At 44.3% G+C, this 22,435-nt stretch overlaps 1 protein-coding gene across 7 annotated transcripts in view; it reads left to right on the top strand.

The window, feature by feature from the left end:
• The first annotated feature begins 395 nt into the window (after positions 1 to 395).
• Positions 396 to 22,435, top strand: part of PIWIL1 (piwi like RNA-mediated gene silencing 1) — a 420,330-nt gene continuing 398,290 nt past the window's right edge. The window contains exons 1-3 of one of the 7 annotated variants that reach the window (XM_033957205.1): positions 396 to 438; positions 3,286 to 3,365; positions 12,579 to 12,702. In XM_033957205.1, the coding sequence (XP_033813096.1) occupies positions 3,291 to 3,365; positions 12,579 to 12,702 (199 nt within the window). In that variant the 5' untranslated portion in view covers positions 396 to 438; positions 3,286 to 3,290. Of the gene's footprint in view, positions 439 to 1,047; positions 1,415 to 1,474; positions 1,599 to 3,285; positions 3,366 to 12,578; positions 12,703 to 22,435 lie in introns of those variants that run through there. The other 6 variants (XM_033957206.1, XM_033957208.1, XM_033957201.1 and 3 more) reach the window with 6 other exon arrangements.

Below are 22,435 nucleotides of genomic sequence, written 5' to 3'. Positions count from 1 at the left end.
ACATTTTTTTTCAACTAATGCGGCCCAGGGAAGCCAAAAGGTTGGACACCCCTGGTTTAAAATATATATCAGTAGAATGTAGAAAGGGAATGTATAAATGTGCCAGTAAGCTCAGGAACTTACTAATCTGTAATTACAACTACAGATATCTTTAATGTGATCCATCAACTGAGGGGTTCAATCGACAGAAAGAATACATATCAAGAGGCTGAAATCTTGACAAAGGAAAACTTTATATGGCACGAGGGTATAAACCAGAGATGTTCAACCTTTTGGCTTCCCTGGGCCACATTGGCCAAAAAAATGTTTCTGGGGCCCCGCAAACGCTGCAGCAGGACAGAGGAGGGAGCCAGCAAGACGGTAAACACCCGGGGGCAGCAGAGGAAACACTGCATCGCCCTCGACCGGGGCCGCACAAAATACTTCACGGGGCCACAGGTTGGACACCCCTGTTTTAAACTGTTTATAAAACAGGTCAATTCATATGCTTTACTTTTTTATAGGTCACAAAGAGAGGGAAATAAAGTCAGAATACCACGGGACAATTTTGTCCACGCAAGTTCTGTCCCTATCTGCACAGGCCTGGAACACTAAAATCATAAGTGTTCGAGGCTTGTGCAGATGAGGACAGAGTTTGCAGGGAGATGGCCAGAACTCGACGGGACGGGGATAGAGACAAATTTGTCCCCGTGTTATTCTCTAACGCCCTTCCCTAGGCTTCACCCGAACCACAGGCCTTTCTCATTTCATTTCCCAGGGTGTTACAAGAATGAAACAAGTTATGCTATTCCAAACAAAAGGGAATCTCGCACAAATAAGTGAAGCACGGGGGAACTCAGCTAAACACCAGAACTTCGTATTATTTTGAGGACAAAAAAAAGACTATTTGTACACCCAACACATTAAACAGTACGAAACACAGCCACCTCACACTTTTTTTCCCCACCCACGAAGATACAAAAACTCCACACGCTAGTTCATGAGATAAAATCTCCTTCCTGAAAACTTGTTCGACGCACACTTCCGTATCTAAACACCAGTTCGCCACGTGCGATCGTGAAACCATCCAGGGGCCAGTATCATTCCGCGCGCGCGCACACTGTAATTTAACCAAAAGAAAATTGAAATTGAAGAAAACTTTAAAATTTCAGTTCCTCGATCCCTTTGCCCCATCCTGTTTTTTTTTTGTTATTTTTTTTTTTATCAGACAAGCCAGCAGCTATGGAAATAAAAAGGGAAAATAAAATGCCTTTAGGGACAGGATGAGAGAAAACATATTTCCTGCAGTATATTCCCTTGGTGGCGCAATTGAGTGAAGAGAGGGCCGCGGAAGGATCCACGAGAAGTGGCAGTAGTTGAATTTGGGTTGTTGAGAGCGGGGCAGTGTGAGCGATCAGGGGTGCTCTTAATATTGGTAATTATTTCATACTGCATTTTATTTATTTTTGTGGTATTAGTCTGTTCTTGGTATAAAGTTGGGTTTTAGCTAGCCACACAGTTGTGGGGAGGATCCGCGGTTATTGAAGCAGTTGAAGGGAAAAGGTTGTGGGGAGTGGTTCGTCTGTCCTCTGTTTGGCGTAACTTTATTATTTGTAATAGTAATAACTTTGCATATTTTTTTCAACTTGTTGTTATTTCATCAACTTTATTTTTATGCATTGTAGGTAGACTAAAATAATCAGTAATGTGATTATCCATTTTTTCTATTTGAAAACATAACTTTTTAAAGCTACGATATGAAATAATTGATGCATTTTTATGGTAGAAAATGACTGTGTTAACCTGATGGTAAAAAAAAAAGTTGGGAGGCCCCCAGCTTATGTTGGTATCAGATAACTATTGTACCCCCCCCTCACCCTTTCCAGCCCTCACCTGTGATTAAAAAAAAATTGAATTTTCAAGTTTTAGGGGGGAAGAGGAACATAGATTGAATAAGCTGACCCATGTTTGTGCCCCATCATAGGAATAGATATTTATTTTTTGGAAATTTTTGTTTTGGTACAACATCACAGGGAAGGGAGCAGTATATGACACTTCAAGTCAATTGGGGTCCATTTTTACAAAGTTGCGGTAGAGATTCTTCTGTGTCAAATGCACCTAAGCCCATAGGAATTGAATGGGCTTTGGTGCATTTCCTGCCCCGGGAATTCACTACCATGGCTTTGTAAAAGGGGCCCTTAGTGATTGTCGCTTGAGGCGCCTAGGCCAATCAGGCCCTAAGGCCCTCTATTCTGAGGAAGGCGGGCCTGCCGGACGGACAGGCTTGGGACCTGTCCATCCGGCCAATGTTCTTCAGGTAGGGGGGATGGGGTCTCACGGGGTGGGGGGTATTTGGGTGGGCAATCGGGGGTGGGGGGCTGCATTGGGGAAGGAGGGCCTGGGATTTCTCCTGCCTATATTATAGTGGGGGAGGTGGGTCACCGGGGCAGGAGGGCTTGGGCTCCCTTCTGCCCAGATCGTTGCTGGTGGGGGGGGGGGGGGTGGATCGCGGCAGGAGAGATGGCTCATCTCTCCTGCCGCAATGGTGATCACCCCCCTCGGACCGCAATACTTTGGTGTGAGGATATCAGCAGGGGAGATGCCCTGTTGCGATCCTCACCCTGAAGTGCCGCAGTTCGTGGAGATGGGCGATTCGCGGCAGGAGAGATGAGCTATCTCTCCTGCCGCGATTATTGTAGTAGAGGGTAGCCGGTTGCTGGCCGTTGAGCTGATTGGCCCCTTTTGCAGCACTTGTATCTGTTTTGACTTGATCTAAGTCAAAACGTATAAGTGCCGACTAGGTAGCCTGCCTAAACCTTTGGTTATACCTGCTGTATAGCTATGTCTAGATTGGCCCACCTCCCGCCCTTTCCCCGCCTCTAAAAACGCCTCTTTTCGCTCTATGCGTTTAGAGGCAGGGGAAAGGCCTAAGCTGGTTTTAGATACATCTAAAACCAGCTTTGGTTATGGGTACTTGGACGATCAAGCTTTTTGATCGTCTAAGTACCCATTTAGGCCACTTTTTAGATTTTTTTTTTTTTGTTTTGATTATGAGCCCCATGGGGTTGTTTCACTTTAATACAATCCATATGTGAAAAAATAATTTAGAGTATTTATTGTTTTCTACATGACATATTGATGGTGGTAATCTTTTCAGTTGGATATCTTCACAAATGGATTAATTCTGTGCATACTTTGACAGAAATTAATTTCTGTGCCAGAAGGTAATGTAGCTTTGTAAAAATAAGTTTAAAGATTGGTGTTCAAGTTTGTGCATTAAACGTTTTTCTGTTTTGGTTTCTGTAGAAAAAATGACTGGTCGAGCACGAGCTAGAGCAAGAGGAAGAGCCCGTGGTCAGGCGGCAGTACCACAGTCTCCAAGACCTGTGAGTATGATTGTTAAAATGTATGCCATGTAAAAGTGTTACACTTAATTTGGTTGTTACTAAAAGTTTTCTTCTTATCTAGCCTGATCAGTGGGTAATGCTCACTACTTGTACAATCCCATTCTATTCCTGGACTAGTGGGTTATGCATTTATGGATGCCAGACAGCTTGTAGGAAACCTCAGTCACACAATGTATTCAGCCCCTTTCCTCTTACCTCAGGAAACCAGTTGCATTCCTACAAGCCAGACTGTAGGAGCTTATTCCTTTTGCTCGTGCTTCTTTTTCTTTTAAACTCAAATCTTTTTGTTCACAGACCACACCTTTGTGCTGCAGTGGTTCCCCGCTGTTTCCAGGGAGTTGGCTGCATGGCAGTGCACCCTCTGGACAGCATGCATTTTCGGTTCGGGGCTCAGGGATCGTTCCCTTGGGAGCTTGCTAACCCAGGTTAATCCATTAGTGGACTTGAATACAGGCTACATGGATCTGTGGAGGTGTGCCCGGGATCAGATCCGACTGCGTCCTGCTAGGCCACATTTGCCAGGGTTCCAGTGGTTGCGGAGGTCTCCGGCCATTGGTGCTGGCCGGTGTGGCAGTCAGAAGACCAGCAGTCCAGTTTGCATGCTTGCTGAGGCAGAGGATTTTACTGTAAGCTGTTATAGCTTCATTCCTTGCAGTTTGAGATCAGTTATAAGTGGGCTGTGCAGTCCTTCTTACAATCAGCCTTTTCTCAGTCTCCAGCAGGTGGAGTGATCTGTCTGTGCAGTCTTTACTGAGGTTTGTTGAGGTATGTTGGATGTGGTTAGTGAATCTTTCTTGTCCCTTTGTCCAGATTGAGCTTGGGGGACCATCTCGGAGGTTCTACCGACCTCGGAGTGCCACACTCGAAGGCAGTCGAGTCCCTTCCCCCCATTCCCCCACCTCCTCAGGTTTCCTGGATTTAGAGGTGCCTCAACTGTAGGTTGGCCACAACGTACCGGCTCTGCCTGCAGTTTAGAGTGCCAGTGGGGTCTGCCTGATCTTGATACAGCTGGCTAGCTGTGAGAAGATATAAGAATGTACAATAGACACAAGGTGGCAAGGATTTTTAACTCTTTCCTGTGCAGATGTGCTGAGGCAGGTTTTTATTTTCCCCTCGCTGCCTCACGGCCATTTTTAGTTGCCGGTAGCGGCCAGGTGGTAACGCAGATTTTCGGCAGTGGCATGCGGTTGAAATGAAGTTTAATGTGGAGAAATGCAAAGCAATGCATTTAGGCAGTAAGAATAAGGAACATGAGAATAGAATGTCAGGTGCAACTCTGGGTAAGAGCGAACAAGAAAAGGACCTGGGTGTACTGATAGATAGGACCCTCAAACCGTCAGCACAATGTGCGGCGGCGGCAAAGAAAGCAAATAGAATGTTGGGCATGATAAAGAAGGGAATCACGAGTAGATCGGAGAGGGTCATAATGCCGCTTTATAGAGCAATGGTCAGACCCCACTTGGAATACTGCGTCCAACATTGGTCTCCCAACCTAAAGAAGGATATAAGAGTCCCCGATCCAAGATGGCCGACGGTCCCGGATGCTGAGCAGCACGCCGGAGAAGACTGATTTGAAAATTTTCTTTTGGAGTGCTTACTTACTTGAGATGCCGAAGAGGAGAGGCCGCAGCGCCGCTGGAGCCTCGCGGCGTTCAGCGGTCCCCTCTTTCGGCAATATTGAAGAGCTCCTGCGTCGGATGCAGGATATCCCGGCAGCGTCGGCATCCCCCACGCTGGAGACGCCTCAGAGAGGCGGAAATGAGGTGATCTCCTTGGGGCTAGAGACTACGCTCAGCCCCGACGCTAGGGCACCTCCCCCACCTCCTCAGGTTACCAGCTCCCCACGAGTGGAGGAGCTCCCCGAAGGAGGCAAGCACCTACCCTCGGAGGCCATGAAGAACAGAGAGGGGAGCGTGGAGATGGACTCCCTGAGTTTTCAGGTGAGTCCAAGAAATACCGAGGATTTGGAAACATCAGGGATCATTTCAGCCCAGCAGAAGGATTGCCAGAATCAGCTGATAACCGGTGAGACTATTCAAATTTCCAATCCTTCATATGTTATTGAAAAACCCAGAGAAGTAACACTGGACTCAATCTGGGATTTAGTTGCTGACCTAGCCAAGTATGTTAAACCCCAGCTTTTGCAGCTGGAAAATAAAATTACTCTTCAAGAAAATGATATAAAAAATATAAAAGTTGAAATTGAGGAATCTAAGAACTCAATTGTGAATATACAACAGGAGTTAAAAGCATCAAAACAGCTTAATGAAGTAATGGTAAAAGATAACACAAGTTTGCGTAGAAAATTGGAAACTTTGGAGAACTTTTCTCGCAATAATAATCTCCGTTTGATTAATTTTCCTAAGATAGCCTCTGTGACACCTAGAGATATGTTGAAACGTTATTTGGTAGAGATTTTGGGTATTCCAGAGGATACATTACCACCATTTACTCAAGTATATTACTTACCAATGAAAACTACTAAATTACCACTTAAACAACAGGAGGATAGTCAACCACTTGATGTTTCAGCAATCTTGGAACTTTCGGACAGAGAGCTTGCATCTCCGGCAACATTGCTTCTTACGGTGGCTCTTGCACCAGATAAAAACTGGTTGCTTAGACTGTACTTTAGAAATAAAATGAAAGAATTTCTTGGACATAAAATATTAATGTTCCCAGATTTGGCAAGGGAAACTCAGAGAAGAAGGCGAGAATTTCTTTTGATGAAGCCAGGTGTTACATCTCTTGGAGGGACTTTTTTCCTACGACACCCGTGCAAATGTGTAATACAGTACCATATGAAGAAATATGTATTCTTTGAGCCATTCCAGTTGACAGCTTTTCTGGCAGGAACTCGACTGGATGAAGGGAAATCAAGTGAGGTGTAATTGAATAAATGATATCCTTTCTCAGCTAAGGGACTTTGTTTTCCTAATATTTGAATTGATATTTGTTAGTATCTGTTAATATCTCCGCCTTATCCTTCTTGGATCTAATTTAGAGGACTTGAGCTGAATTTAAGCTAAACATTTATTTTTATTTAGTTGATTATTATGTATTTTACCTACGAGTATTATTTTCCTGCTTTTCTTCAACTTTCTGTACAAGTGGATACTTGATTTATAAAATGTAAAATTTGATAAATATAAAATAAAAAAAAAAAAAAGAAGGATATAAAACTGCTGGAGAGGGTGCAGAGACGAACAACAAAACTAGTAAAAGGGATGGAGAAATTGGAATACAAGGATTGATTTAAGAGACTGGGATTGTTCTCTCTTGAGAAAAGGAGACTGCGAGGGGATATGATCGAGACCTTCAAAATACTGAAAGGAATCGACAAAATAGAGCAGAAAAAATTATTTTCATTGTCCAATTTGACACAGACAAAAGGACACGGAATGAAGCTAAGGGGGGACAAGTTCAGGACAAATATCAGGAAGTTCTGTTTCACGCAGAGAGTGGTTGACACCTGGAATGCTCTCCCAGAGGAGGTTATTGCGGAATCAACCGTCCTAGGATTCAAAAGCAAACTAGATGCACATCTCCTTACGAGAGGCATAGAAGGATATGGGTAACTAAAAATTACGCCAGGTGTACACCTGGCAGGGCCTCTGCGTGTGTGGATCGCCGGACTTGATAGACTGAAGGTCTGATCCGGAGATGGCGCTTCTTATGTATGATCTAAATGTGAGTTTGCTGTTTGACGAATGGGTTGCGGTCTTGATGACACATGCTGGTTTCCGCGGGGCAGCAGTATAGGCTGCTCTAGGGTACTGTGAGCCAGTGGGAAGTTTCGGGAGCCAGGGGCTTTTCATTTCGGTTTAGTTGTGAGTAAGCGTTTTAACTGCAAGCAACCAGAAAGTTTCCCCTGTGATTAATGGAATGAGATTATTTTAGCTATTGCTGCTAATCAGGCATATTTCATACTACAAAAAAAACATTAAATGGTTTCAAAGAAAGTTTGGATAGATTCCTAGAAGAAAAAGGGATTGAAGGGTATAGATAGGTATAGACCACTACTCAGGGGATGGGCCTGATGGGCCGCCGCGGGAGCGGACCGCTGGGCAGGATGGACCTATGGTCTGCCTCAGCGGAGGCAACTTCTTATGTTCTTATGTTCTACTAGTTTTTTTGTAGTGGTAGTCGCTGTTTCAGTACGGCACAGGACGTTTTTGGATGTTTGGAGCTACAGCTGACTTATGATTTTGCCTGGAGTCCGTAGTAACGTTGTCTCCGTCGGAGCTTATGGCCTACACTCCTGCTTATGCTGATTTCTTGCGGAGGGGAAGTTGTCCGGGTAGTCGGTCACCAGCTGCTTGTGGGCTGTACTAACAGTTAAGACTTGTCTAGAGCTTCAATTTTTTCATGTTTATGTCGGGTCCTCCGAAGGAAGTGTTGTAGGACCACTGTGGCTTCTGTTTCCTGGATCAGAAAAGATAAATATTCCCGTGGCTCAGGCCCCAGTGGAGAAATATTCCTGTGGCTCAGGCCTCAGATGAGAAATATTCTCGTGGCTCAGGCCCCAGTGGAGAAATATTCCCGTGGCTCAGGTCTCAGTTAACCCTTTCAGGACCATAAGGATCGTAGGCCAATTTTTGTGGTTTTGACGACATTTTTATGGTAAAAAGGGCTTGCAGATGCCAAAAAATTGATTTTTTTTGTGAAATATCATTATTTTTTTTTAAAAAAATCACACTTCTGGCTTATGGACAGTGTGGCAAGTGAATCTTCTCGTCAATCTGGCAACGACGCTAATGAATGAATGTCGGAACCAGTTTGTTTACATAAAGGCAGTATCATATGGAATCCGTACATATCAAATTTAGAACTGTAGACTATCCCAATCAAAATTTATAGGATTTTAAAGTTATGGGACAAATATGTCCCTTGGTCCTGAAAGGGTTAAGCTGTGGGATGTTGGCTGTACGGTGCCAACTTTGGGGGGCAACACCTGAGTTCTCCCAGGTCCCTTCCCCACCCTCCCTAATCTGTAGAACCTGGATACCTAAATCCCATAAGCGCACTTGTTCTGTGAGCGTGGAGCTACAGAGGTCGCCGTTCTCTTTGGAGAGGCACCAGTAGGAGTTTTTAACACCTTTCCTGCGTAAGGGAGGGCCTATGGGGCCCCCCCATTACGGGAGGAAAGGTGGGTAGTTTCGGTTCCCAGCGCAGGTGAGCTGAAGACTGTCGGCATACCAAACAGGATTTCGAAAAAAAACACTCTACTGAACTCTTTTTCTCATTGGTCTGACAACTTCAATTCACTACTTTAAAGACAATTGTAAATCCTTCATTTTGATTTCCTTAGATCTCGTATCTGCTTTTGACACAATTGATCATTCCCTACTTCTTAAAAGATTAGAATCTATTAGCATCTCCGGCACAGTTCTGCAATGATTCTCTTCTTCCTTCCAGGACTGAAATGATAAAGTTAGCTTCAATGACTCTTTCCTCCACCATCTATCAAAGTTATGGAGTTCCCCCCCCCCCCAAGGCTCGATTCTCTCACCATTTCTCTTAATATTTTCTTGACTCCTCTACTTACTTTGGCCCAATCTATTGGTTTCACTGTATTTACGCATGCCGATGACATCCAATTGCTTCATCCCCTAAATTCTACATTACCTGATGAAATAATAGAAATCGATCATAAACTCAATAAAATCAATTCTTGGCTCCGGCATAACAAACCCATACTGAGCATCCTTAAAACCATCGATGTCCTTTTCGCAACCTCCTCAGACAAACATCTATGTTTATCCATTTGCATTGATTCCTCCCCAATTAAAATGGACAGCAAAGTTAAACTTCTTTGGGTCATCCTTGACAAGGACCTTACCTTCCATCAACAAATTAGTGCGGTTACGCAGAAATGTTTTCATAAGCTTAGGCTCATCTGCTACATGTCTTTTCTTGATCCTCCCTCTATCAACATTTTGGTTCATTCTCTCATAATTTTGACTATGCCTTATATCAGGGCATAACTCAGAAAGAAATCTGTCGCTTACAACTACTACAAAATACAGCTGTTAAATTAATTTATCATGCAAAAAAATTTGACCATGTGATTTCTCTCCTCCGTAAAGCTCATCGCCTCGCCTATAAAATACTCCTCACCTTCAAAACAATAAAACTCCAACCAACCAGCATTCATTGATAAACTTCAAATCCCATATTCATCAACCAAAACTTACTTTCCATACTATCAATACGTGAACTGTTCTACGATACCACTCGCAAATCCATCTTTTCAGTTACCGCTCCGTCTCTGTGGAATGCCCTTCCATTAGATCTTCGATTAGAGAACTCTCTTGAAAAATTTAAAGCTAAAATTAAGACTTTTCTCTTTAAAGACACCTATACTCTTTAGTTCCACCTTTCGCTTGAAATGCCCTTGTTGAACTGCCTTGAAACACCAAAATGCTTCTCTTGAAGCTAATGTGACCTAATGTGTCTCTAACTTTTACTTACCTCCCCTTTTTCTTGTTCTTTTATTTCGATGTACAATATTTATAAAACATCCCATGTATGTCCGAGTGAATTTGTCCAGCATTTTAACTTTTAAGATGTTTCTTTTAATTTGCCCCTTTCATTTCTTTTTTTAAACCTTCATTTTATTGTACCCCTTTCATTTCTTTTTTTAAACCTTCATTTTATTGTATACCGTTTAGACACTAGTTTGATAGACAGTATATCAAAATAAAAAAAACTTGATCAAAAAAAGCCATCACTGATTTAAAATCTCTTGTAGACCGTTTTTCCTGGCATTCTCTCAGGAGTGAGTCGTGCTGCAGCTGGTTCCCTCTTCTGCCGTGGTTTGCTTTTTCGTGTCCACCAGTTCATGGTCCTTCCGGTCTTGGGTAGTCAGGAGGGATCTTTGGAGCAGGGACAGTTGCACAACTTGGATGTCTGTTTTGTTCTTCACTCTTTTGTTCAGTGGACTCAGGAGTTCCAGAAATCAGATTGTCTCTTTGTCCTCCTCATGGTTGTCCTTCCAAGGCTTCCAGGGCACGCTGGATTATGGAGTCTATCGCTTCGGCATATCTTCTTCAAACGAAGCCTGTATTTCTCAAAGCTCATTCCACTAGGAGTCAGGCAGCCTCTTGGGCTGAGTGTTCTCTGGGTCCTCCGGTGGATATCGATAAACTGCGGTTTGGTCTTTTCTCCATTCCTTTGGGTAACATTTTGATGCGGTGTTCAGTGAGCTCGTTATAGTGGTGGCCCTTCGGGGTCCCACTCAAAATAGGTACTGCTTTGGTATGTCCCATCAAGTTTCAAGTTTATTATAAAATTTGATTAATCGCTTATTCCAAATTCTAAGTGATGAACAAATCAATAAAATCACAAAAATTGGGGAAACAAACATAACTAACAAAAAAAACTAAATCTTTCAAAATATAGTAAAGACTAATTTTATAGCCATAATAAAAACATGAGGAAAGAATGGGAAAAGAAATACAATCTGCTTAGTAGAAGAAAAGACATTTAAGGTTAAAAACAATAGGAAGGGAAAGAAGAAAGAATCTCAAAAGATATGAAGACAAAATGAAACTCCTAGACAGTTCTTTTAGTCATTAAATGCATCTTTAAAAAGAAAGCTTTTGAGTTTGCTCTTAAATTTCTCCAAATTTTTTTCCTCTCAAGTAAATTGGAAGGGAATTCCAAGTTTGAGGAACTGTAACGGAAAAGATGAAGTGTCGTCGTGTATTAATAATTTTAAGGGAGGGGATGATTAATAAATGGTGGTCATTAGACCTCAGTAATCTGGCTGAAGTATAAGGAATCAATAATGTGCCGGTCTGGAGAGACTATAAAGAAAGAGAAATTAGGTTCTTTCCTGCTAATTTTATTTATTTTAGTCTCTCCGGACTGGCACAAAACTCCGTCCTGTCGTGTTGTTCTGTGGGTTTTTTGCGAAGAATATGTGCTTTTTTTTTTTTTTTTGGGGGGGGGTTAGTGTGTGTGTGTTGTGGTTGGTTGTTGGGAAGTTACACAGGCAGCGGCTTTGGTTCGTCTGGTTTAGCTGGCAAACTATGGGACATTTTTGGGAAAGGTTCTTGTTCTAATCGGTATCCAAAAGTGTTTTCCTGGTCCTTTTGGGCTAGGCTTATGTCTTCTCTGTGAGTATATAGGTTCTGGAATATGCCTGGTATATTTCTGCTTGGCTATTCGAAAAGACTGTTTGTAAGAAGGACTGTAGAGCCCACTTGTACTGATCTCAAAAGTTAGTGTCTCAGTCTCTACCTGCTGGCAGAGGAGATTAAACCCATCAGTTTTTATGCCAGTCTAGAGAGATTAAAAGAAAGAAAATTAGCAGGCAAGGACCTCATTTCTTCTTCGTGATTTTTTTTTTTGGGGGGGGAGGTCTTCAAAAGTGGATTTTGTGCAGTTTGTTATTCAGTCCTAAAATTGCTGTGTTTTGGGTGTTCCTGGGCTATTTTCCTTTGAAAATTGCAGCTGCAGTGGCCATCTTAGATTTTCCTGATTTGCATGGATAGTGCAAGGGATTAAGCCTAATCCAGTAGGCTGAACTTTGGTGTCCTGGGCAGCCACTATCTCTGTGGGGGTTGTGGGGTATATGGGAGAAAGGGGTTAAACTTCAACCCAGGGGTTGGGGAACTTCCTCTCTCTGTCCCTACCCTTTTGTACTTTTCCTCTTCTCTCTGGAGGGCAACATCTTGAAGGCTGGCTAGAGTGATAAGTAAAAATTTTTATTTAAAAAAAAAAGGCAGGAGGAGGAGCTACAAGCCTTATTTGGAGGCAGCAAAGGTCCTAGTATTTTGGCATTGATTAATTGTTTCCTGAATGTATAGGAGATTTGTTGAATTGGACTGCAACCTGTTGCTCTGGTGATTGCTTATTGTGGCTTACTGCTTACTGTTTGTCAATCTCATGCCTTTGAGAGGATTCATAACGACTCCTGGTGAAGACACATTGCTGTGTTGAGCTGAGCTGTAATCCATTTCATATGATTCTTCAATAAAGATTGTGTGTTCCTAAGGAAGGACTTATCCTTTCACCTTCACTTTTTTCTGTTTATATATTTTAACCTACTAGTTGTTTGAGTTCTTCAGTTGGGAAGACATGCATTAGATTTTTCCTTGGTTTTAAGCTAACTCAGGTGATTCATACTGATTGCTTCACAGAAATAAAGTATATAGATCTAAACTTTTTCCTGCTTGACTGTAGGGTCAGCCACCCCTTCAGATGCGTCCTGGCCCAACTAAAGAACCTCAGCCGACAATAGAAGGAGAACTTGTGGGACGTGGACGACAAAGAGGTGCACCTGGAGGACCAAAACCGCAGAGTGAAGGTGAGGACATGAAGCTTGACCTTGTGGCTCACCAACATACCTAGTTCCAGATGGTGCTTCATAATTGCTGGTTAAAAGATGTGCATGTTGAAACTGGATTGGCAAGAATGCAAATTACCCTTACTATGTGAAATTATAAAATTATAATTTTTAAAGCTATTTTTATGCCAGTAGAGTGCTTCATCTGTGGAAATGGTGATTTTACAAAATTGCTATAAAAAAGAAGATATGTAAACGCTGATTAAACGCTGGTAAGATGATCTGTCAGAGCAAAAACATTTTGTCACTATTTTAAATAAAATATTAATTTACAAAACTTTGTAAATGGAATGTAGAGGTAAATTTGTATGATTATGAAAACTTTATTCTCCAAGGACAAGCAGGCAGCATATTTTCACATATAGGCGACATCATCCATAGAACCTGGTACAGACATGTACCAAAGAGTATTGTCACTTTAAAAAACTTTCTGGTGCAAAGGACATACAAGTCCTGACAATAACTAATATTCCCATACTTGCGAATTGATTGCAGAAGGATGTAATTTACATTATCCCAGGACAAGCAGGCAGGTATTCTCACTAGTGGGTGATGTCATCCGACAGAGCCCCGATGCGGATGTCTCACAAGCATACTTGCTTGAAGAAACTTCAGAAGTTTCGAGATGCCCGCACCGCGCATGCGCGAGTGCCTTCCCGCCCGATGCACCGGGCGTGTCTCCTCAGTTCTTTTCTTTCCGCGGAGCTGAGAAGTTTTGCTTCAACTCTCTGCGCTGAGTGAACCCTTGTTCTTGCGACCTATGCATGGCGGGGCTCATCTGGACGGTCTTCGCACTCAAGGCTTCTGGACCAGTGCGGACCGGCTGTGCCATATCAATCTTCTGGAACTCAGGGCGATTTTCAATGCTCTTCAAGCTTTTCAACATCTGCTTCACGACCTGGTGGTCCTCATTCGCACGGACTTTCAGGTCGCCATGTATTATGTCGATAAGCAGGGGGGCACGGGATCGGCCTCCCTCTGCCAGGAAGCTCTCAGAATCTGGGATTGGGCGATTCGCCACAACACCTTCCTCAAAGCTGTCTACATTCAGGGGGTGGACAATGCCTTGGCGGACAACTTAAGTCGTCTCCTTCAGCCTCATGAATGGACCCTCCATTCCAAGCCCCTTCATCAGATCTTCTCTCAGTGGGGGACGCCTCAGATAGACCTCTTTGCGGCTCCCCACAACTTCAAACTGCCTCAATTCTGCTCCAGGATCTACACTCCTCATCGCCTCGAGGCAGATGCCTTTCTTCTGGACTGGAGGAATCTCTTTCTATATGCGTTTCCTCCGTTTCCTCTCATTCAAAAGACTCTGGTCAAGCTGAAGTCCGACCATGCCACCATGACTCTGATAGCTCCTCGGTGGCCCAGACAGCCTTGGTACTCCCTTCTACTTCAACTCAGCAGCAGGGAGCCATTCCTTCCACTGTTTCCTTCACTGCTTACTCGGCATCAAGGATGTCTGCTCCATCCCAACCTGCAGTCTCTCCAACTGACAGCTTGGTTCCTCTCAACGTAACTCCTCTCCAGTTTTCCAAAGCGGTGAGGGATGTGTTGGAGGCTTCCCGGAAGCCTGCTACTAGACAATGCTACTTCCAAAAATGGACTAGATTTGGTGTGTTTCTAATCGTAAGGAGCCTCAACGAGCCTCCCTATCTTCTGTGTTGGACTATCTTCTGCACCTATCTCATTCTGGCCTCAAGTCTACATCGATACGAGTCCATCTGAGTGCAATTGTGGCTTTCCATCAGCCTCTGCAAGGGAAACCTCTCTGCTCATCCTGTGGTTTCCAGATTTATGAAAGGACTTTTCCATGTCAATCCTCCTCTCAAACCTCCTCCAATGGTTTGGGACTTCAATGTTGTCCTTTCTCACCTTATGAAGCCTCCTTTTGAGCCTCTCAACAAGGCTCCGCTGAAGTTTCTCACTTGCAAAGTGGTTTTTCTTGTTGCCCTTGCTTCCGCTCGCCGAGTCAGTGAGCTTCAGGCCTTGGTGGCGGATCCACCTTTCACAGTATTCCATCATGACAAGGTGGTCCTCCACACTCATCCGAAATTCCTGCCTAAAGTGGTCTCTGAATTTCATCTCAACCAATCCATCGTTCTTCCTGTGTTTTTTCCAAAGCCTCATTCTCATCCTGGAGAATCAGCTCTTCACACTCTGGACTGTAAACGTGCTTTGGCTTTCTACCTGGATCGCACCAAACCACACAGAACTGCTCCTCAACTTTTCGTCTCCTTTGATCCGAACAAGTTGGGACGCCCTGTCTCGAAGCGTACCATCTCCAACTGGATGGCGGCTTGTATCTTTCTGCTATGCCCAGGCTGGATTACCCCTTCCCTGTAAAGTCACAGCCTCTGTAGCCTTCCTCAGATCGACACCGATTGAGGAGATTTTAAGGCTGCCACTTGGTCCTCGGTTCATACCTTCACTTCTCATTATTGTCTGGATACTTTCTCCAGACGGGATGGACAGTTTGGCCAAACAGTATTGCAAAATTTATTCTCCTAAGTTCCCAACTCTCCCACCATCCCATTGGGGTTAGCTTGGAGGTCACCCACTAGTGAGAATACCTGCCTGCTTGTCCTGGAATAAAGCAATGTTACTTACCGTAACAGTTGTTATCCAGGGACAGCAGGCAGCTATTCTCACATCCCACCCACCTCCCCTGGGTTGGCTTCTCTGCTAGCTATCTGAACTGAGGAGACACGCCCGGTGCATCGGGCGGGAAGGCACTCGCGCATGCGCGGTGCGGGCATCTCGAAACCTCTGAAGTTTCTTCAAGTAAGTATGCTTGTGAGACATCTGCATCGGGGCTCTGTCGGATGACATCACCCACTAGTGAGAATAGCTGCCTGCTGTCCCTGGATAACAACTGTTACGGTAAGTAACATTGCTTTCTTCAGCTCCTCTTCTTTCTCCAATGCTGTAGAACCCCTTCAGTTTTTTTTCCTTCTGAAAGTGAGTTGAGAAGGTGTGATTTCTGATCTGCTTTGATATTCTTTTATTTTTATGGGATTTTTATCCGAGTTCAAGGCTTTTTGGTGCTGGAGAAGTCTCCAGTGACCCCGGGGCAGCTCTGCCTGGGAGAAGATGCAGACTCTTGATCTGATGTCTGCTGCTAGCAAGGCAATTCTTGGGGTTCCTCTCTGGCTGACCTGCTTTGGATCTTGTGGAGCTCTGGGTCTGCTCCCCTTGAAGCTAGCTCGCATCTTGATTTATCAGGTGCTTGAGTGCAGGCCATTGGCTCCAGTTTCAGTCCAGCAGTGCTTAATGGGTGCCAGCTTATGTATGTTATTCCTGCTGTTCGTGCACGGATCCGTGGGGGTTGAGGTCTCGGTCAAGGTTTAGTCTGACTGGCAGAAGATCTCAGCACATGGACTGGTTTGTTGAGCAAAAGACACAATGTCTTTTCCATTTTTAGCTTCTTTGACAGCTGCAGTAGGCTAACCCAGCATAGACAGACAGTACTCCTATTGAAGTGTATGGGAAAATTGGGGGTGGGGGGTGGGGGGGGGCGGGGGGTTCTAAATTTGCAGGTTCTGTGGATTTCCGGTGCTGGTTTAAGGTTCCCACCTCAAACAACCCCCTTCCCAGAATTTGTTTGACCCTTAGGTGGGGTTTCCTGGGCTATTTTTAGTGCGATCATGCAGCCATGGTGTCCATCTTGGATTTTCCAGATTTTTAAAATAAAAGCCTCCATCTGCTTTTAAAAAAACCCCTCAATTTTAGTTTGAAAACACTTGGGATAGACTCCTCCAGTAGAGATATCTAGCATGAATACAGGGTTTGCAACAGATGGCCAACTGAACAGCGGCAGAAGGGGCACATGAGCGAGGGGTAGGATCGTTGGGCCTAGCTCTATTTGGCACCCTTAAGGCTGGGGGATCACAGAGGGTCCTTTGTCTGGGGAAAAGAACCTCTCTGGTGCCTTGGGATTGAGCATGGGTGAAGAGCAGATGCGTGGATGCTGCGGAGCCTTGGAAATGGCAAAGTGAAGCTTGGAAGGGTGCCCTAGAGGTCCCTAATCAGGGATTTACCCTGGAGTTTGTCAATTTATTTGTGGACAGCTTACTTAAACTATCGAGGGGGGGGGGGGGGTTGTTGTCTTCCACATCAGTCAAGGGGACAGTGCTTTCTATGCCCGGGGAAGTGAATCTGTCATCTCTGTGTGTTTTCTTCAGCATAAATTCCTGAGCAAGAGCCAGAGGAACAATCTGGTAATGACTGGGGGGATTGAAAGTTGAATTCTATGCCTTTTATTGTCACAGAGTGAATCGTCACTTATCCCAGGATAAGCAGGCAGAATATTATCACATATGAGTAGTGTCATCCATGGATCCCTGGTATGGACAGCTGCAAAAGTGCATCGGCACTTTAAGAACTTTAGAAAGTTCGCGATTCACCGTACCGCGCATGCCCGAGTGCCTTCCTGCTCGATGTAGGGCGCGCATCTCCTCAATTCTGAATTTTCCGCGGAGCTAAGAAGTCGTGTTTTCAAATGTTCCTTCGTTTTTGCCTTTCTGCTCATGCGTATTTTATTTTAATTTTTTAAATATACTTTTTTTTTTTTTTTTGGTTTATATAAAAAAAAAAAAGATGAGAAAAACGGCATTCAGTCAGCGGGGCATCTTCACTCGCCTCAGCCTTGGATTTAATTTTGGCTGAGATGGTCTCCCTGTTGATATCCTGCCCATTCATGGGATTTATGATAAGTGTGGCAGGCGCCTTGGTCAATTTTTCAATCAATCGTCGATAAGACATCGACAGCATCGAAGACACATCAGCATCGGTGTTGGAGGAGTTTCAACGGTATCGCAGGTCATTATGGCATTGAGTCAATTCATGCTGACCTTACAGCAACCTTTCTTGCGGCTCACCTGGAGTTTCAACGGTGTCGCAGGTCATTATGCCATCGAGTCCATTCATGCCGATCTAATAGTGACCTTTCTTGTGGCTCGCCTATCTTTCAATGAGGGTCACATCTTAACACCCTCTTCGAGGCGAGCCGCGACACCGACGGTACCAACGTCTTTGTTTCACGAGCCACCAGCTTTTCATGCATTGTCACAGGTCACTCTGGCATCGAGTCTATTCATGCCGACCACACGACCATTTCTCTAGCAGCTCCTGCCTTCTTCACTAAGAGTTGCATCAGCCACTCTCTTCGGACTGGGTTGGGGCACTGATGGCACCGATGAAATAACTAATGATACCTGTGTTTTTTCTATTCACACCAACTACTTCGGTACCGAGCTGGTCTGAACACCATGCGGCTCTCTGGTACCATCGATGCTTCATTGATGCACCATCATAGTTCCCGGTAATGGTCATCTTCACCTAGTCGTGCATCGAAACATCATTGCTCCCGACATTGTTCCAGTTCTTCGAAGCATTACTCTTCTTCAGGATACTCTAGCATCTCAAAGCATGTTTATTCTCCATGTCCTGAGAAACACAAGAACACTTTTTGGTAGCGTCACCTTTGTCATTGGACTGACACCATTCCAAACGGTATTCTTCATCAATCCTTCTTGACATTCGAATGGATTCCAATGTGGACATTTCTCAATCTATTACAGAGGCTTCTGGCTCTCCTGAGGTACAATCTCCTCGGAAGACTTTCTAGAGATCCATCTTCTAGAGAGAGTTTTTCTTTTGGCTATAAGGACATGGACTCTCCTGTCAACCTTGCAGTTTTGTTCCTGCTGTTTTTGTACTGATTTTTTTACAGTCTTTAGATTCAGCTCAGCCTTCTCTGCAGCTCTTCAGACTTCACTTAACTGTTCTCCTTCACCTTTGAGACCCCCTTTTAATCCTTCTGGACAATTAGATCTTATAGTTTTCCATCCAATGTCTATGCTTCAGTCCTGATGGAGGAGAGGGGCATACTATGGACAGATTTGACCACTGCCTCTATCACTATCTACTGTTGGCAAATAGGGTCATCAGTTGCTTCTCTTTACTCCAGTTTAACCTGTACCTCGCTGCCATCATGTCGTAAATGCAGCATTATAACCATTGGGACTGACCTTTACCAAAATTCCATCTTGGCAAGTGGAGAACTGTCTTCCCCCTCCCTACTCGTGATTTCACATAATCGAGAGACTACGGGAACTCCCCACAGCCATTTCCTAATGGCTATCTGCACGGGGCAGGAGCGTAGGAAGATCGCTATTGCCCCGAAAACCAGCTAGACCACCAGATAAGGCCGGGATGCCAGGGGAAGGCGGAAGGGAGGCGGGGATGGGTCAGAGCCGGATATTCGCGGTTTTTCACTATTCGCTGTCCGGCTCTGCCCCTATCCCCCGCGAATAACGAGGGAGAAGTGTAGTACCACAGACTGGGTCCCTCCTTCTTTGTCAGGAGTCCCAGCAGTTCTGACACTCGACAGTTGCTCTTCACATCTTTGTCAAAGCAATCTACGTTCAAGAGGACCCAATTTCTTTAGCAGACAGACTCAGCAGAATTTTGTGGCCTCACGAATAGACGATCAACTCTCCAGTTCTTCGTCAACTCCTTTTTCAGTAGGGGATTCCTCACATCGACCTGTTTGTGTCCCCCCTCAACCACAAGTTACCCTCTTCGACTCCACGCAGTACTTTCTTCTTCGACTGGAAGAGGAAAGTTTTTCGTCTGTATTGCATGCTTTGTTTTCTCTATGCATTTTTTCCTTTCTATATTTTCTATCGTCCTCTTGTCACACGCAGGCAACAGTCAGCCAATATGAAGCTTATAGTCATTTTGTGGGTCAGACGTTCATGGTTCTCTCTCTACTTTAACCTGGTATTCGGGAGCCACTTCCTTTTCAAAAAAACAAATTTAATTTTTTATCATGCTGAGTAGAGCTCTTTTCTGCATTCCTAACTTTAATCTTTTCACCTGATGGCTTGATACTATTGGGCTCAGCTGCTCTTCCCCTTTTTCAACCTGTCGGAATTCCTTTAGGATGTTTGTATGCAGTGTCTATCTAGCAGTGTTTGCGGCAAACATGGACATGTTTTTCTGGTTTGTGTAAACTCCATCGCTGAAGTCTAGAATCTACATCTGATTCCTCAGTTTTGGGTTCTCTTTTTTCTTTGTCCGACTTCTGGCCTCAACTTTTTTTCTTAAGAGTTCATATCAGTACTATTCACATTTCTCTTGAACCCATGGATGATACAATTTCTTGCTGTTCATCCTTTGCTTTCCAGAAGCATGAAGGGTCTTTTTACGATTCAACTGCCTCTCAACCCATCTCCAGTAGTTGAGATCTTCCGGTGGTTCTTATTAAATTGATGTAGCCTTTCTTTGTATCAAATTCTTTGGCTCATCTGCAATTTCTTACTTAGAAGTAGTCTTTCTCATTTGCCTGACTTCTGCTCGACAAGTAAGGGAAAATCACATGTTTGTGGGGGCCCTACCTTTTCCGGTGTTCCTACATTACATGGTTGTGCTTTGTACTCTTTCTAAATTCCTCCAACAGTTTGTCTCTCTCTTTATTCTCGATCCATCCATTGTACTTCCAGTATTCTTTCCTGAGCCATATTCTCATCTTCCCGGCTCTCCAAACTCTGGATTGTAAACAGACATTGGCCTATTATCTTCACAGTACACGGCGAAATAGTACATCCCCCAACTGTTTGTTACCTTTGTTTCTAACAAGTTGGACATCTATTTTCAAGGGAATGATTTCCATTTAGTTGACTGCTTGCATCTTGTTCTGTTATGCTCAGGCTCGGCTGCAACTACAGAGTAGAGAATGACACGGTGGCGGTTTACCCGCGGCCACCGCATTTTAGCCGCAGGTCACCCGCCGAAAACGGGGAAGAAAACTAGCAGTCGCTGCGGCGACAGGGACAAGGCCATTCACCGCCCGCGGGGCGGTGAATGGTCTTGTCTCCGCAGTGAGGTATCAAGGATCGCGCGGTCCCCGCAGCCACCGCCCGCCCGCCCGTAGCATTTAGCCAGCTCCCTCCCTCCACCTCACCTTAAATTTCGAGTTTTCCGGCTTCCTTTTTTCCGAGCCGCACGTGTTCAAAAATCCGTGCACGCGCGGCTGCGCGAGTCAATCAATCTTCTCCTCTGACGCAACCGGAAACAGGAAGTTGCAGGAGAGGAGAAGTTTGATTGACTCGCGCAGCCGCGCGTGCATGGATTTTTGAACACGTGCGGCTCGGAAAAAAGGAAGCCGGAAAACTCGAAATTTAAGGTGAGGTGGAGGGAGGGAGCTGGCTAAATGCACGGCTTTTTGAACGCGTGCGGCTAGGGAAAAAGGAAGCCGGCAAACTCTGAACGAATATAAGGTGAGGTGGAGGGAGGGTGGGGGCTGCTGGACCATTCTTCATTACTTTGCCATACTAATTCCATTCTATGTTAGGTGCCACGGACTCAGATTCGAGTCCTAGCGATGATGAGTTAAAGATCCCAAAAGAAGCCAACTTCTAAATCCAGTGGTTAGAGCTACACTACACTCCTTGTGACCCTGGGCAAGTCACTTAATCCCTATTGCTTCTGACACAATGGGCAGTTCCAAAGACCAAGACTGGCCAGTGTCAAAGACAGGATGCTGAGCTTGATAGACCCTTAGTCTCCACTGTTTTTAGTGATCAACAAAGTTCTATGTTTCTATAATCACCCTAATTCTGTTATCATTGGACTAGATATTCAAAATGATTTAAATGGCCAGGACAGGCTCCTGGCTGTTCAAATCATCTGTCCAGGGCTAACCAGGCATTTTCAATCTTCATGTTCAGCCCAAATGGTGTCACACAATTCAGCAAAAATACCCAATGTTGTTCCTCATAATTTAAATATTGCTCATAGAAGGAACAACATTGGGTATTTTTGCAAATGGAAGTTGGAGGGTTAATTCCCTTGAAACAGCCAATTGAGTGAAACATGAATTCATGCTGGGACACAAGATAGGTTGAATTTGTTTTGAATTTAAAAAGAAAAATGATCAATGAAGAATACTATAATGGCAAGAAAATATAATGATAAAACAGCAACTAATTTTGCCTATTTTTATATATTAAAAAAGTACTACATAAGGTGAATGTCCATATTGCTGTCTGTTGTTCTGCTGAGCACTGGCATTGAAACAGCAAAATGCATTTATTGCATACTTGTCCTCTGTCGCAAACATTATGGTGGTATATTAGTTGTGTTAATAAAAATTTATAAACAAAGCCCTGCCAGCTGAACATCTCTTTCTCTAGTTCAGCAGCAGGAACTTTGATTTATAAGAATGGAATACGCTAAATATTAGAGTACTAAGGCTTATATGGATGCTGCGGGGACGGTGACGGGGCGGTGAATGGGATGGCAGTGGCGGTGACGGGGCGGTGAAAGGGATGGCAGTGACGGTGACGGGGCGGTGAATGGAATGGCGGTGACGGGGCGGTGCAGAGGATGGTGGGCCGGGGACGGGGCGGTGACGGGGACAGATTTTTTCCCCGTATCATTCTCTACTACAGAGTCTAGTCACAGCCTATTTTATTAGAGCTCTAACAGCTTCAATAGCTTTTCTCCGCTCTATTCCTCTTGCTGGAATCTGCAAAGCTGCTCTTTTCTCCTCGGTTCATACCATCACCTCTTCTTACTGTTTGGACTTTGGCCAAGCACTGTTGCAAACTTTGTTTTTTCAACAGGCCAACCTTCCCTTCATCCCATTCAGGTTAGCTTGGAGGTCACCCATATGTGAGAATAT

This window comes from Geotrypetes seraphini, chromosome 8 (genome assembly GCF_902459505.1).
Source record: "Geotrypetes seraphini chromosome 8, aGeoSer1.1, whole genome shotgun sequence".
Classification (NCBI taxonomy): Eukaryota; Metazoa; Chordata; class Amphibia; order Gymnophiona; family Dermophiidae; genus Geotrypetes; species Geotrypetes seraphini.
This window is presented reverse-complemented; position numbering and strand designations above follow the sequence as displayed.